Consider the following 16069-nt stretch of genomic DNA (forward strand, 5'->3'; position numbering starts at 1 on the left):
ACGAAATCTTGCAGTCGATACAAACCAAGCTATTTTCTCTTTCATCCTCGTTTGTTTGTTTTCTGTTCTTTTTATTTGTTTTCCTCTGGTTACGTAGTTAAGATTTTCTGAATTTTTCGGCCCTCAGTTGAGGCTGTGACTACGCGATCGTTCTCGGATGACCAAAGCCGTATACGGGTACTTCCCACTCTGAGACGATTGTATCCCCCGCTGCATCCTCTTCCAATCCCAAATAAGCGCGTACTGCTTGGGTCCCCTTCTTTGTTCCAACAAAGGTCCATTACTCTTCGTGAACAGGACAACTAATTAAACACAACGCGTGCATCGCAATCGTTCAAGAGCTACATCTGCGTGTCATTGCATGTGCACCCTGCCGCGTTGCAAGCCACTTCTCGCCAAAAAATTCGAATAGAGGAACGCGTATATAGAGCGACGGCGAAACAGCGCCCTTCCCGGTCGCGGGCGCGAGCAGAGCCTCCCGTCTTATGCTAATGATTTTGTCAAGACCGCAGCGCGAGCCTCCAAACTCCCTAGACTCAACGCCCACCGTTTACGGGCTCCGTTATCATTCTCACTGAAACGAGGAGGAGGGGGTCACGGAGGGATATGCAGCCTTTCGGGACCATTAGTCATTCCTTGCCGAGAGTATACAAAGCGCGCGGTCAGCGGGTTCGTGTATACGTGCATACGTACACCCGGGCTAACGATGTCGCGTGTCTTGCGCGCATAGTGCCGGGTTGTTAAGGCGTATTGGGTAAGTAGCCGTTTTCAACCGTCCGCCCGAGAATAGGCTATGACGGGCGTTTTATTTATGAGCTGCGGTTTCAGGAGCTCCGCGGGTGCTTAATTCGTATTTGCCATCGTATACGCCTGGCTCGCTCGCACGGAACGTTTCCGATGTTCGTGCACGCACGCGAGAGTTGGGATTCGTTTCGGCGCCGCCTAAACTTGCGCAATGTTTCTCACTCCATCAGCGTGTATAACGAAGAGCCGGGTACTTTGTAAGCGAGGCCTCGATAATTTGATACCGTATAGGACGACCGGCCGTGCGGTGTTTGTTAACGCGGCGGTATACTCAGCGAGGGTAGACAAGCATGCAGGTATGTAGAGAAGAAGACGATGCGGTGCGCACCTTTCCAATTTCAACTGCGTCCGTCGGCGTTCTCATCTCTGCACGGTGCCGTAGCCAACGATCCTGCTGCCTTCCGCGTTCCTGGAACAGGCAAGGGAAAAAAAATTGTGCAAATTAGAATTTTGTGTATTGATTAAAGTTTTTAGGGGCGAAGCACCTTAGGACCTCGCTCTGTCCGGGGCTTGGCGCCCGTGTACAAAGTGTTGCGCATGCACGAGGAGCTTGGATCGGATTGGATTGAATTGGATTGGACTGAAATGGATTGTACTAGGTTTGGATTGGATTGAAATGGATTGGATTGGATTGAAATGGATTTTATTGGGTTTGGATTGGACTGAAACGGATTGGATTGGATTAACTGGATTGTATCGGATTGGATTGCATTTGCATTGTATATACTGTACACACGCGTTGTCACTCATTCACATGCGCGAGTTGGCAATGCCACGGCCGATTTACGGTAAGAACGATTCCCAGTGCTTCGCCCATGCACTCGTCATGATTCACTTCGTGGAGATGCGGGAATTTTTTTTTACGGAGAACACAAGTGGACGGAATGGAAACAATGAGGGGTGCAGGAGTCAAACGAATCGACGCTAAGCAAATACTTCAGCCGATAGAACTGCGAGTGTATATTAAGGCATAAACCATGTCCCTATTTTATTTTTAAGGCAACAATGCACTGGTGCTCGAAGCCCAAGGAAACGTGAGAGTAAGGGAAGATTTTCACGGCGAAAATGGCACGAGAAAATAGATGCCATCATTTGCAATGCACCCTGTGAAAGGTGTGCTTCTCAATTAGAAGTGGCGTAATTGAGTGAGAACGTAGACTTATGAAAAACACTTCTGTCTGTCTAGTCTAATGAAGCGCTGATATGCCACCCACACGACGTCATTATGGCGAACGCCCACGGTGTTCACAACATATATCATTTCAGAGTCAGCTCCCACGCGCCTCACTTTTCTTTTAAGAAAGGATATGACGGATCGAGTACTTAATTTACGCGTGGTTCGTTCAATCAACCGCGGGGCTCATAATCGCGCGAGGCTCAAAAAGAGGTACAAATATGCTACTACGCTGCGAAATGCCACGTACATTTTTTTTTTCGAATATTGCGGTTATGATTACGGCGTGCCGATTTCGCCTGTTAATTTTTTGTAAACAGGTGCACCGAGGCTCGTTCCACAAAATGAACAAGTATTTTGTGCGATACAACAACTGTAACACAACAATTTAATTGAGTCAGGAAAGCGAACCATTTTGCAAATTTCCCCTCGCCTCAAATGCTCAATGACGCTGCAAGGGTTTAATATCATTTGTTTCCATGTATTATATACTCCCGCATCTACGCGTCGTATACGTACATGCTTGGATATGTTTTTTGGGAACATAAACTGTTCGTTGTTTTCAGTGTTCGCATCTTAACAGTGCAGGGAAACACTTATCTTGAGCAGGAGGGTGCAAGAAGATATTTTATAGGCCGATTTGGGATAGGACGAGGAAACTCAGAGGAACAGTATGCTAGAAGAGTAGCTTAATCTTTATTACTTTACTCAATTAAGGCCAATTCGAAACAAGCACATCAGATCAACCACCGTTCCGTCCGATATACTTATAGCGACTTCCCCTCGGCATTTCGCTCAGCGTACAGAAAAATAGGGTTCCTCAGAAAACATTAGTCTTAACGTTTCAATACCCTTCATTCACCAACCACATCAACCCCGCTATGGCTCAGAGATATTACAAAGCACGTGCCACAGGCCTTTAATGAATAAATTATTATTCGGGTTCTGAAATGCAATGCAATATCTATCTTTCGGGGGGGATTTTCAGAATGGTTCTATACGGCCTGCCAGAGAGGTGGGGTTGGAACTCAATGTAAGCGCAGCAGTGGTTAGTTCAGAAGACGGTTGGAGTGGTAATCGGGCATCCGGGAGGGGGGGGGGGTGGAAAGCTACCTGATTAGATATAAACCGTAAACCCGCTCGCTTGCTGTATTCCAACCAATCGTTGGTTGCACACGCCCCTGCATGTCCCGTACCACGCAAGCGTGGGCCGCAGCTCCCTGTCGAGTCGCTGTCGACTAACGGAAAGGCAAATTTAGTCCTACGTTCTCGTATTCTCAGAACTTGTAGGGATTATAAAAGTGTTGTAGAGTTCCTAGTTACAAAGTGTTGAAATAAGTACCGCCATTTTTCTCGCTCCCAACCTGTTTTGCACCCAGCACGGATGCATTTTCGTGCAAGTTCAAGCCGTTACAATGCTCGCCGTGGCGGGGTGCTCTGAAAAGAACGCTTATGCATTAAAACTCCAATCTGTTGTTTTTTGTTGTTTTTTTTTTCTTCGCGCTCTTCTCGCACCGTTGTGCTGCGCACGCGTATATGGCTCCCTAGCCCTGCAACACAACGCAGCGCCGCTGTGCGATGTACCACGTGCACGCCTGGCATGTGACTCAAGTCATGCTCATTGGAGGATACGTGCACTTTTTTTATGCGCCCTGACAGCGCCTGCCGGTGTAGAAAAGGAGACCGGCGAAGCCCGCAGCTGTATCGCGGCCGCCATTGCTGTGCTGCGCTACTTCGGGAAGCGGATGCGCAGTTGGCATTGTGATGGGAGAAAAGCTTAGCTGCGAAGTCTACGGCGCAAACTCCGCAGCTGTCTCCAGGAAGCGACGGCGAGCCGCCGGGGCGAAGCGGAGAGATCAAAAAGGGAGCGAGGAAAGAATGTTATGCGAGGAAAAACAGAACAAAAAGAATGCGTCAAGTCGACTCGTGCTGCGTTTCTTCTATTTGCAGCGATGTATATACGTATAAATATGAGGACATTGCTCGCATCTTTCTCCTGGTATTTTTTTCTTTTTCTTCACCACACTTGGCTTTATGCGCGCCGCCGAGCAAAAGCAACTGGTCTCTCCGCCCTGTTTCTTCTTTTTCATAATTCGTGATGTACTCGAGGTATTTTCCTGATACAGACTTTCGGGGTAATTAATGCTCTCGTTTCGTCAATCCATGCACGCACGAGCTCGACAGCGCTTGCCTCTTGCCTTTGTTAGCCGACAAACCTCGTTTATGTGGATATTGGTTTGTTTGTTTCGAGCGAATAGTGATGGGAGGCACATCTCGTCGCTTCGCTCGGGAATTCCTTGGGCAATACGCATGGGCACATGGGGGGATTATACATTGCGAAGTTTATTTCCAATGTCATAATTATTTGTAGGTGCCCTTAGGTCTGAGTTTGCCTTGTTTGACGTCAGCATATTGTTGCGATTATCATCAGAATGTATGATTAAACAGATATTTTCAGGGTAAGAATCTTCTGTTACATCTATAGCAAAAAACGAGCACATTGTTTTCTCGATACAAGAGCTAACAAAAAGTTGAAACGTAGCAGCTCATAGGACATGAAGGTTGCCTGTTCAGCTTCTATAGCGTCTTTTTATATACCTACTGAGTGTTCGTGCTGTCTGAGTATATACCTATCTTTACATGTTCATGTTCCCAAGTAGAATACAAAATTTGTCTGATTAGTATGTTACGGCAATGAAAAAAAAATTCAGAAACGCTTGCACTTACGCGCAAGACTTGAATGGTGGAGCTGTTGTAGGTGAGCAGTGCCGGGAACATAGTTACGTTTCAGTATCGTTGTTTATTTGCGTAGTTGCTCTGCTAGTAATCGTCGTCATATATATGCATCGAACGTCTTCTTCTTCGCCGCGAGTTGTGGATTGAAAGGGATCCTCAGCATTATAGACAATTCCACCAGCTCAACTAGCGAAGCTCGCACTAAGTCGCGCAAGGCTTGAACCAAAGCGAGGCTGCAGCACTTCTTTGTACGTGAGCGTCGAAGGACACATCACCATCCATGTGCACAAGTTCGAGAATTGTTTATTTACATGTTACGTCGTTGCTTTGCACTGTGCTAGTAGTGGTCATCGTCATATGCATCGGTATCGCCGCGTTCCTCATGCCAAGCATTACATGCGCGGTAGCGCTTGACAACAGCGCTGGAGGTTTTTTTTTTTTCTTCTTCTTTTTTCTAAAGCCGCTGCGCGTGCCGGGAACACTTGGCGGTCGCCGCGAGGCACGCGATTACGAGCGCTCCGCATTAAATTTCTTGTTTTTTTTTTTTTTTTGCAACGGGGAACTTACGGCTTGTACAACAGCTCCGCAGTTAAAAGCGACGTTTAAAGACCTAGGACAATTGCAGGGAAGTATATCTGCCCCGGGTCTGGCTACTTACATGTTTTTGTCCTACGTCTTTAAGCACAGTTTTCTCCATTGTTCATTTCCCTGCCAATTTTTGCGGGGCGCTACGGAATTACATTACGTTGTTTATAGAATTAATGCCACCACACACCAAAAGCCGGCGTAGCAGCTCCATTGGGTGTCCATATTTAGATATGCCGGTAAGGCAATGCAAATTCGGCGAATCCTATAGCACTTCCAAGAACGTAACGCCTTGCAGACTTTAAGTTCTGCAGCATGCATCATTCAGAAGGTTACCGCGAATAAGCCAACCGATAACCTTTAAACATCTGTGGGTGCTCGTCACCTGCTGATGCGGCTGGCTGTCTGCAACATGCGAACGGCAATGTTTAACAAGATAGCATAAGTATATGGCGCAGTCGTATACACATAGGTTGCGTTTCTTTCAAGTGTATTAATTCTGCGACTTAGTTTATTAGTTTGTGACTGTGGCTTAGATAAATGAAGACTATGAGCAGCTTGCTGCCACCATTTAAAGCAAATGCATTTAGACACACCGCAAATGGAGCCCGGCTTTGAACTGCGCCAAGCTGCCCACAAGTCGGCATTTGCAGAAAATACACCGCATTTCTTTTTCTGGAAGCCTGCTGCTATTATTCGCAGCCCGGAGCCGGGGTTCGGCGCCTACAAAATGTACAACGGGCAATTTAGGCGCCATGAACTGCTCTAAATTGCATGCTGCACTTTATGTGAGCGCTATGCAAGTTTAGTGGGTATCGGCTTTACGATTTTCGGGCACGATTACTTGATAAGGCCTTCTGCAAAAAAGAAAAAGGAAAAACATTCAAAAAGAAAAACAAAAAAGCGAAAGAAAAAGAAAGCTATGCACGCAACTAAACATGCGAGATGTTTCGGCCGCCGTGACTAACCCCCCCCCCCCCCTCCCCCCCTCCCCACTCTCCTTCCCGCATTCATAGGAATGCGCTCCAAAACCGCAATGCGGGTTCCGCGTACCGTAAGTACCGCAGTAATAACTGCTACAGTACACAAGTCCTGCCTACGAACTGGAACAGAGAATACATTTTTCAGTGTGCGGTTCAGACTGTAGAACTTCGAAGGCACAGTATGCTTTGAGCGGGTATACAGACTTGAAGCGTCTAGAGCGTTAAGAATCGCAGAATCTGCACCCCAAACTATATATGTTTTTCTTCTCGAAAGTTTGCTATGGGGCGTATAGGAGGCGAAAATATTCACAACATAAATAAAACCAAGGTGTAAGAGCAGGCAAGCTATAAAAAGGTTCAAATGGTTAAAAGGTAGAGCAGTTGTGAGACGGAGATGAGCAGCCGACAAAACGTTTTCAATAAGCCGCCCAATACGCAAGCCCGAGGGAATTAATAGTCGTGGAGATATGAGTAACAAAAACATTATTTGCGCTTTCTGAAAATGAAGTGAGTGAACGAATCGTTTGAATAATAAATAGAGCTAACTCATAATCAGGCCGAACAATGGAACGATAAAAACCTCATCGATTAGGGCTGATTAGTCCCTAAATTGATGGGTCGCACACTACATAGACATCCATTCCCACCCACGCGGAGTAGTAATCACGTAAGGGGACCAGCACTCACTTCGTAACCGAATCACCTGGACGCGCTTCCAGTCGTCTTCAACGAATCCTTCAGTCATGGCTGTGGCGGGCGCTCCGTTCATTTCGTCGCACCATGCCACACTTCACGAACAACAACCGTACGACGTGCTGCGCCGACCGCAGCCAAGTTATGACCACTCTTCCACGGCGGCTCGAAAGGTTGAATGCGTTCCGAAGAATCCTCACACGCCGTTCTCAAAGGTGTTCTCGCGCGCGCGCGCACTCGCACAAGGGCGACCGTGTGTGTACAACACCGCGTATGCGGCCAAGTCGTGCCGACGCCGGCGTCGCTTTAATCCGTCGAACGCTCGGCGATACAAGTAGCGTGGCGCCGCGATGACGTAAAGCGAAGGGAGTGTCTCGTGTCGGCGGAACGGCTTTGTCTTGGCGAGCCGGAGCCACTCCCGCTCGCATGTCGCCGAGGCGACTCCGTCTGTTCTGTTCCATTGTCATCGAGGCTGCACCTGCGGCAGGCGCCGACTCACGCGCTGGCTGCTGTGCGCCGGAGCTTTTTTTTCCTCATAGGACGCGCACGACTTGTGAAGGAAGGTGGCGCAACGCCGCCATGTCTGGGAGAAAGCGCGAATTCTTAAGCGCGGTGTATAATTGTGAAGAAGGAGATCGAGGGCAGTGAGGCGAGATAAAGTTACTCGGGGAGAAAGGTTACAGCGGCCAGGAGTAAGGGCTGAACGTCGGTGTTTGACGTCATTAGCTTGGATCACATCAAATACTTCTCCGACTGCCTGGTTCGTTAAATTTTATTTATCTGAATGGGAGAAGCAAACGAATCAACAGACGGCTTGAAGGAATTCCTTGATACTTTGCAAGTTCTGTAATGTCTATCTTGTAACAAGAGGAGTTTTGCCTCGCACTGTCGAGGCGGTGGCGCTTCCTGCGCATGCGCCATGAAATAAAACGCAGCTATGCCAACTGCCGAGTACATCGCAGCAGTGCCGTAGCCAGAAATAATGTTCGGGGGTGTTATACGCCACTGGTAAGAAAACTAATAGGAAAAGGAGCCTGCCCAAAAAATATCTGTCATTTTTCTTTCATCCTTGTCATTTTTATTTTCGTTTTCACAAATTAAAATATAAATGCAGTGTGTAAATAGTATGGACAAAAAATGGCGAGAATAAGGGGAGATGCAGCGCACAGAAAATTTCGGGAGGCGTTCTGACATCAACCCCCTCCCCCCCAACCCCCCCCCCAGCTACACCTTCCATTGCAGGGAGCATTTGCTTACAGTTCCATGCTGCCTTTTTATTCTAAATACCTTTGTGACAATTCCGTCGTATACTATGTTTGCTACTTCGATATTTGCAGGAAAACGTTCGTGCAGAGGGTGTGTGGGTTAAGAAGAGTTCAGAGTGAACAATTGAACGAGCCGGCCGAACAATGCTAAGCAGATTACACGTACAGTCAAATACATTAAAGTCAAATACATTTATAGACAAATGAAATGAGAACACGGAAATATGAACCAGAACACGAAAAATCAAAGAATATGAATAGTGGATATAAAATGATGGTTCAAAAGTGGTATATTTGGAAAGACACATTTTATCTTTGTTCCTGTGATAAAGCCACGCGACAATTTCCTCTGCACGGAAATAGATCGCGCTATTTGTGTGCTCTGGTTCTTATTTTCGTGTTCGAGTTCCATTTGTCCATGACTCTATACATGCACATTGTTGGGATGCTGGCTTGGTTGGTCCGTGAATTGCAATACGAAAAGACGGCCACGACAAACAAAAACGACGCCCGTCACGTATATATATACTTTCGATGAAGACGAAGATGAAGCTCGCACCGAGCTCTGCACACGCATAGATGAAGACGACTATAGGCGAGGCGACAAGATGACTGTGCATAGAACGGTTCTCTGTAAATAGTGTGAATATATTGGCTTTTTCTAGACGACGGCCTCCTCCCTTGCCTCCCTGGATGTTTTCCACATGGTGCCATATATATATATATATATATATATATATATATATATATATATATATATATATATATATATATATATATATATATATATATATATATATATCTTCCTCGTAATTCTACTTATATCTACACATGATAACTCAGTACCGATGCCGTGTAATCATTCATCAGCTTGGTCCTCCTCAAAAGGATTTACTCTTGTGATTGATGCGGTTGACTTAAATGTCGTTTCATTCCTCAAGAACAATTACTATATGCGCCGGCGACACTGTGCGGCAATTATCGCTTCTTCCCTTTTCGAACTGCTTCAGATTTCTAGCCAAGCACAATATATACATAGACATGTGATCACCATGACCCGTGCATTCCTCCGTATTCCTCTGTCCGTTATGAGCGAACTTTTTCGTTTCACTTTTTTGTATTATGTTAGGCTTTATAAGAACCGTATATATATATATATATATATATATATATATATATATATATATATATACTTTCTGTTCCGCCTTCAGTATACGTATAGGCTGTTCTCTTTGTATCTGCCCAGCACCAGACCTCCACTACAACCATGTAGGTCATTCATTCATTCATTCATTCATTCATTCATTCATTCATTCATCGCAGGTATGCTGAATTACCTCTAATAATGATCGCCAATGACTGCTAAAAGAGGAACGAGATTACAGCGTCGACTGGCGTCGCAAGCACTTATCTTATTCCCCTTTTTTGTACTTTACTCGTTTCTCCCGTTACTTCAGGTTCAGTAACTTGGTGCGTACATATGTTACTCATGCAGTGGACTTATTGTCGAACTTGTTGATACATTTTTTATGCCCAACTCAACCTAAACTCCCGTATCCGATGGTTTTCTTACTGCACCCGGCGGTAATGAAATCCGGATGGAGTCTCCCACGTCCGTGAGACAAGCGAAACTATATAAACAAACCGAAAGGTCAGCACTTTCCCCGTGGGCCTTAAATTATACGCCGATGATTAAATTCTCTCTTCACCTCTTTTAAAAATAACAAATCTAAGGCGGAAGCCCCCGACTTGGAATAGCGAGATAGTATGTAGGCATTCTCTCTGGGAGATTTCCTCACATACACGTTTACTTATATGTTTGCCTTGTTGCGTTGGAGGCCCTGGGCCCTGGAGGATCTATCAAAGATGCATATGAACAGCATATTTCGCATGTAAACAGCCTTTCCTTAATAACAAGGCCCAAAGACATTTTGCTAGATGTTGTCACGGATGGCACAGTCCCCTTGACAGGAGAGAGGTTGAGATGTGAAAACCAGGTGTTTAATTGCCGGGAACCGCTAGAGCAAAAGCGAGGAAAACGGCTGCCGAGCTCGCCGGATACGCTCCATCGGCGTTCTCTTCTTCTATCCCCTCTGTTACAAGTTGATGACCGGGAGTTGCACATTGGATCACTGGCGGGGCAGACGACGTTGCAGCGATCATAACTGGCAGCTGTGGAAATATCTATGATATAGACCATTGAGCACATCGTGTTACGCGTTACGAATAAACGGAAGGGGAGGTCTCGTAGGAGTCGCCTATAAGAATGCTTACACATTCGAAACACAGGTATCCGAACGGCTGTCTGCTTCATTGTTTCCCGATCTGGCCGCAATGGCTTCACACATAGCTTGCGAACAGCCTTAGGGCTCTTAAGTAGCAATGAAAACACTTTTTTTCTGCTTTATGATCTGTAGACACCCTGTCGTAGCATTTGAGAAGATGGTTGCAACGCAGATCCCTCAGTGTCGCGTATGTGCACACTTGATATACACGAATACGTCAACATGAAAAGAACGGACCCAACCAATTTATTAAGCAGTCCTGGCTCCCTTGTATTGCGCCAGACGGTCAGTGTTGCAGAAATTCTCGTACTTTCCCCTTTTTAACGTCACCGCTACCCTGTACAAGCCCGCGACCTTGTACAGGGTCCAAACAGCGAAGAACATGAAACAGGATAAAGCCTGGTTGGGGCGTGCGTTCTCTTGGCTCACCTTTCCCACTTACTCTACCTGTTCTAAAGCGCCCAAATCTGCGCGAGTGTTACCTACGCGTGTGAACTAAAAATGATAAACATTAAGGCTCGCTCCCAACCGCGTGCCGGCAAGGTGTTTTCAACACACGCGCAGGCACATAGGTGCCAAAACCAGACGGGGGTGTGGGGGGTTGCGTAACATTAAAAAAAAAAAAGACAAAGGGTAAAATAGAAAAGGAAGAAGCAGGGGATTCGCCGGTGGGCCCTGTTTGCGGCGTCCGCGCCGTCGACGGCACGGAGCAACGTGTGCGCATTCTCATTATAGCCTCGCTCTTCCCACACTCTCTCCTCGTCTGCTGCGCTCGCTGTTCGTAGCGGAGGAGACGCGAAGGCTCGCTCGGCGGCTTCGTATCTGCATATGCGCCCCTCTCCTCGCTCGAGGCGCCTGAGCGCCGGCAAACGCTTCCCCTTTCGGCCGAGAAATCGATGATTCCATTTTCGGGACGCCGCCGCCCGAGTGGCGCACTCCCCCTTTCGTCCCTTAGCCCTGGGGGAAGGAGGGAGCAGCTCGTTTGAATTTCAACACCACGAGATTGGAGCGGCAGCGGCCGCCGCAGCAGCGACGAGCTGTCTTGTTAGGATAAAGCGCTCCAGAAGCCCCCTCCACCTTCCCCATGCCTCGCGAAAGAAATTGCACGCGGCGGCGTGTGTGTGCGCAGCTCAAGCGTGAGCCGCGGAATAATGCCGGCCCGGAACGCCTCTGGCGTAATGGGCCCGGCCCCGTGTTCTGCCGAGGGGGGAGGCGCGTCTCACGGCTCGGGTCCTGGGCCCGCGCACCGCGTCCATGGCGGCGGGAGCACTTTGCGCGGCGAGTGGTTGCGTCGCGTTTTGTGTGTGCGTGCGTGCGCGCGCGTTGCATGCGTCCGTCGCCCCGCGTTACATAAAACTGGCCGGCCGGCCGGCCGGCCGCTCTCGATGGATTGCGGGATTTATGCGGATGTCCTTCATGGCAGTATGATTAATGACGGTCAAATCTCCCGCTCTCTCTTTTTCTCTCTCTCTCTCTCTCGCTCTCTTCTGGCTCCGAAAAGCTGGTCGGTGTATACCGCGGCGCCTGCCAAACGTTGTACTTAGACGTCCGTTGCCGGAGGGTATACGGTCCTTTTTGCACGGCACGAGCCGATAAAGCTGAGTGCCCGTGTGAGAGGACACCATGAGAGCGGCTACCGGTTGGTCCTACGTCTCTTCGATTACATAAAACGACTGCGATACGCAGAGCAACAGCTTCCCTGCTGAACAAGGTCCATTTAGCCTGCGCATGGACTTGCAAGGAGCACCTGTATAGGAACTGCGTCTCTTTGACCTTATTTAGGGAGAAAAAGGTGGAGGGGGGGCAGCTCACAGAAAAGAACGACGTCGTATAGATCAAAATGATGATATCTAATAGGCTGGACTACATTATCTGCCTAACCGTTGATTTTTTTAAAACTCCCTGGTACTTGCTGGTGGTCCACGAGGAAAGTTTAAAGTAGAAGCCAAAGGGGCATTTACATTGCCTATTGCAGATTCGTCTAAGTAAACAAGGTCGTAACGGTGCAGCTCGTTAGGTCTCCTTGGGGAGCTATTAATCAAAGCTACACGATTTAATTGGGCTTTAGCGGCGGCGTTATATACTACAGTAAACTAACCATGCGAAATACCTTATGCGCGGTGCTGTGGTCGCTGTAATCTATCAATGTACTTGTTACCCACGAATGCGGTTAAAAGGATACCGCCTGTATTGTAGCCTCAAGTATATCTTATCTCTGTTGGTACAAGTGACGTCCCCAAGGATAAAAGGTTTCCCGCTTCCCCAAACAGAATCAAACCACGAAAGGCTTGGAATTGAAAAAGTGACCCAGAAATCTTAAATCGGGCACAATACTGAGCTTTCTGAACCTTGTAGCGTCTTTTCTGAATGTCTTTTTCGACGGGTCAGCCGTGCTGGCACGACACAAAGCACGGGAGCGCGTGGAAGAGACATAACGTGGTCGTGGATTTGAATAACTAAGGAACTTCCTCGCAATGCGACGCCGAACGCGAGTTTGAAGCGCACACGAACGAGATTAAAAAGCCCCTTGCGCAACGCTCTTCAAGAATCCAGGCGGCGCTGTCGAAGCAAGATACGCCGGTCAACACCGAAAATTGGCCACCCCGTGAGTACCAGGAGGAGGAGGAGTGAACGTTTGAGTTGCAAACAACAACAACAACAACAACAAAAAAAATCCCGGGTCATCTCCACTGACGTGAAACATGGGAGGGGCGAAGCATGCAGTGTATAAGTGTATAGGCCCGAGAAGAAAGCGTCGAAGTTTAACTGGGATTTATGGAAGGTGAATAGTAACCAGTACAAGATGAAGAATTTGTAGGAGATGTAAAAGGGATGATGGAAAAAATAGATGGCAATGAAACAAACTTGACTTTTCAATGGGAAATGTTCAAGCTGAACGTAAAAATAAAGGCCCTAGAAGGGTCTAGCATTCTCAAAAGTAATAAAATGGAAAAAATAAATGGTGATTCATGAAAATTTAAAAAAGCTCACAGAATCGGAGTGCGAATCAGCAGGGCTTTTAAAGGAGGATATTAAGTCTCTGAAGGCCCAGTTGGAGGACATGCATGAAGAAAGGTATATTCTTGGCGCCTTGGCGTTTTTGCCAACAGAGATGAAACCGTTGAGGGGTAGAGGTACACAGCTTTGCTGTAAAAGTCTCTGGTCTTTGAAGCACGAAGCTCTCTAGCGCCAGGCGTAAACGAGTGTTCCGGTTTTTTTTTTTTTTAGCACGCGTTACGTTCCAGAGCGAGGCGTAAACGAGTTTCCCGGTGATTTAGTACCGTGAATGCATGAGACGACGCTTACGACAACGACGGCAGGAGACACTAACATCCCAGCTCCTAAGGGGCTTCGGCCCTAAAAGCATTCCGGCCTAATACCAAGCTTCGGCTCCATAAAGTCCACTCTAACTTGGCTTTCGGTGCCTGCACGGGCGCGGCGGCCGGCGAATTCGCACAGCACGGAGTCGCGCACAAGCGGAGCATGCCGGACGCGGCCAGAGCCTCTCCCAAGCGGTGGCCTAAACCCACGCTGAGCGACGGGGTTCGGGGCGCAGTCGTAAACAAAAGTTCGAGCGCCGAGTCTCGTTAAAAGCGGTGAACGGGGGTGGGGGGAGGCAGTCTACCAGCAGCAGCGGCAGCCAATGGTGGTGTACGCCGCTAGAGGGCGCGTCAGCGTCGCAGGCCGCAGCTCAAACTGGGGGCCGAAGTTCACAATGAAAGCCAGTGTGCGTGCGCGTCCCAGGCCGGGCCGATCCATAACTGTCACGCGGCAGGGTGGAGGGGCGCATTATTTTTAGTTTCTCTTCGCGCTGGCCGCGCAGGGGCTCTCCAAGGCACGGCGGCGAGGCTCTCGCCGCGCGGATGTCTCCCACAGGGCCAGGTGTTTTCAGCCGGCAAAAATCCAACTCGGCCCACTGCTATATACACCGCCTTCCGCTTGCCGAGCAGCAGCAGCAGCAGCGAGAGCGGGTGTGTGTGTACTCAGGCCGCCGGCAACCAAGCGCGGCACACGCGGAAGAAGAAGCGAAAGAGCGGGCATTTGCGGTTTCAACGACTTGGAGAAGGCGCTGCTACCCGGTAAAAGCGAAAAGAGGGGCGTTGAGGGAGCGAAAACAACAACGCCAGAACGAGAGCGTCTGCACTGATAGAGGCTTTGCTCATAAATGCCTGCCGTGTATTCCTTGTTTGTGGTTCCCTCCCCGCCCGGGTGTGAAGGGGGCGTGAATGAGGTGAATACCATACAAAGTTGAGACCTGTCTGCGTTGGAACGGGCAAGATGGTAGGTGGAGTAATTTACACTTCGCCTTAGCGTGCTGCTACAGTGCGCTTTAATTGCGGCTTATTGGTTGGTAAGCGTCTGTTGTTGGTGGTGTTATTTGGGCGTTGCAGCCGGCGTGATCAGTGGAAGTGATTGCAGGCACAGTGACGCATTCCTGACTGTCGCTTCTCCCTATCCATCGGTGTAAACACGTTACTGCCTGCTTGCAAATTTCGTCTCCCGGCGGTGTCGTCAGAGTGGTGGCTCTTCGCGACTAAAACAACTCCCCCCCCCCACCCCCCCCTCCCGCACACGCACACACACACCTCCCAGCCTCCCTTCCTGTCCTGCTGTAGTAACATGCTGCGTTGCGTAGTGACTCCTGTGGGAGCTAGTCGAGATGCGGGACCTACTTTAATCCCGACGTTCATTGTGCGCAAAAGATAACAAGCGGTGTCTAAAACGATTGAACACCAATGCGAACTTATCTAATGCCGGCCATCTCCCTAGCCATCCCGCCCAGTCTGGGGGGCCGAGCGGCCAAAAGTTGTTTGGTAAGATACACCCCCCCTCCACCTCTAACCTCGTCGCGGTCACCGGTCAAAACATAGTAACAAAGAAATAAAAATAGTAATCAAGTAAGGAACCAGCAGTAGCTGATTGCGAGCGATCGATGAAAACGTATCCGGTGTTCTTCCCTCGTCACCGCGCGCGGAACCGTCGCATCTCCGCGGCTTCAAACGAGGCTCCTCCTCCCCCCACCTGGCGGCGAAGTGCATTTTCGTGCCTCCGCGAAAACGCGACGGTTGTCCCGATCGGCTCGCTAATTTCCAACTGCACTGGCAGCTCCCAGTTTCCTCAGCGGGTGGCGGCGATATCCAGCGTCTCCCGCCTCTCGAGTGCTCCTCCAGGCAGCAGCAGCAAGAGGGGTTCGAGCGGGCCCATCTCCCGCGAGCTAACCGCGATGGTGGCCTTGTGGGTTTTTGCTTCGTCCGCTCTCATCTCGGCAGATCTTCTGCGTGGCGTCTCTTGTAATTCCTGTCATGCGTCGTCGTTCGCGTCGTGTTGTCTCTCTCGGTCCTCCTCGCGCGGAGGTTCCTTCCTCGGGCCCTCGTCGTAATGTCCGCTGCGCGTCGTCTCTTCATCGTTTCCACCGGCGCGTCGAAGCTGCTCCCTCCCTCGGCCGACGGACGGGCCCAGTGGCGCCCCCGAGAGGAGTGTGTTGTTTCTTATTGACGCGGGGAAATCATGGCGACGGGCGAAAGTATCGTCGCCGCATTGTCC

General features: G+C 49.0%; 1 protein-coding gene and 1 long non-coding RNA gene across 10 annotated transcripts in view; one reads left to right on the forward strand and one right to left on the reverse strand.

Moving 5' to 3' along the window:
• The window catches only part of LOC144178881 (uncharacterized), a 559382-nt gene that overhangs the window by 274876 nt on the left and 268437 nt on the right, over positions 1-16069 (forward strand). The window lies entirely within an intron of this gene.
• The window catches only part of Lab (labial), a 145306-nt gene that overhangs the window by 58130 nt on the left and 71107 nt on the right, over positions 1-16069 (reverse strand). For 5 of the 6 annotated variants that reach the window (XM_077707015.1, XM_077707017.1, XM_077707019.1 and 2 more), the window contains one exon: positions 1133-1213. In XM_077707015.1, coding sequence (XP_077563141.1) covers positions 1133-1213 — 81 coding nt within the window. Of the gene's footprint in view, positions 1-1132; positions 1214-6969; positions 7350-16069 lie in introns of those variants that run through there. The other variant, XM_077707018.1, reaches the window with a different exon arrangement.

This window comes from Haemaphysalis longicornis, unplaced genomic scaffold (assembly GCF_048455015.1).
Source record: "Haemaphysalis longicornis isolate Haplotype H1 unplaced genomic scaffold, Haemaphysalis longicornis Haplotype H1 scaffold_4, whole genome shotgun sequence".
NCBI classification, from domain to species: domain Eukaryota; kingdom Metazoa; phylum Arthropoda; class Arachnida; order Ixodida; family Ixodidae; genus Haemaphysalis; species Haemaphysalis longicornis.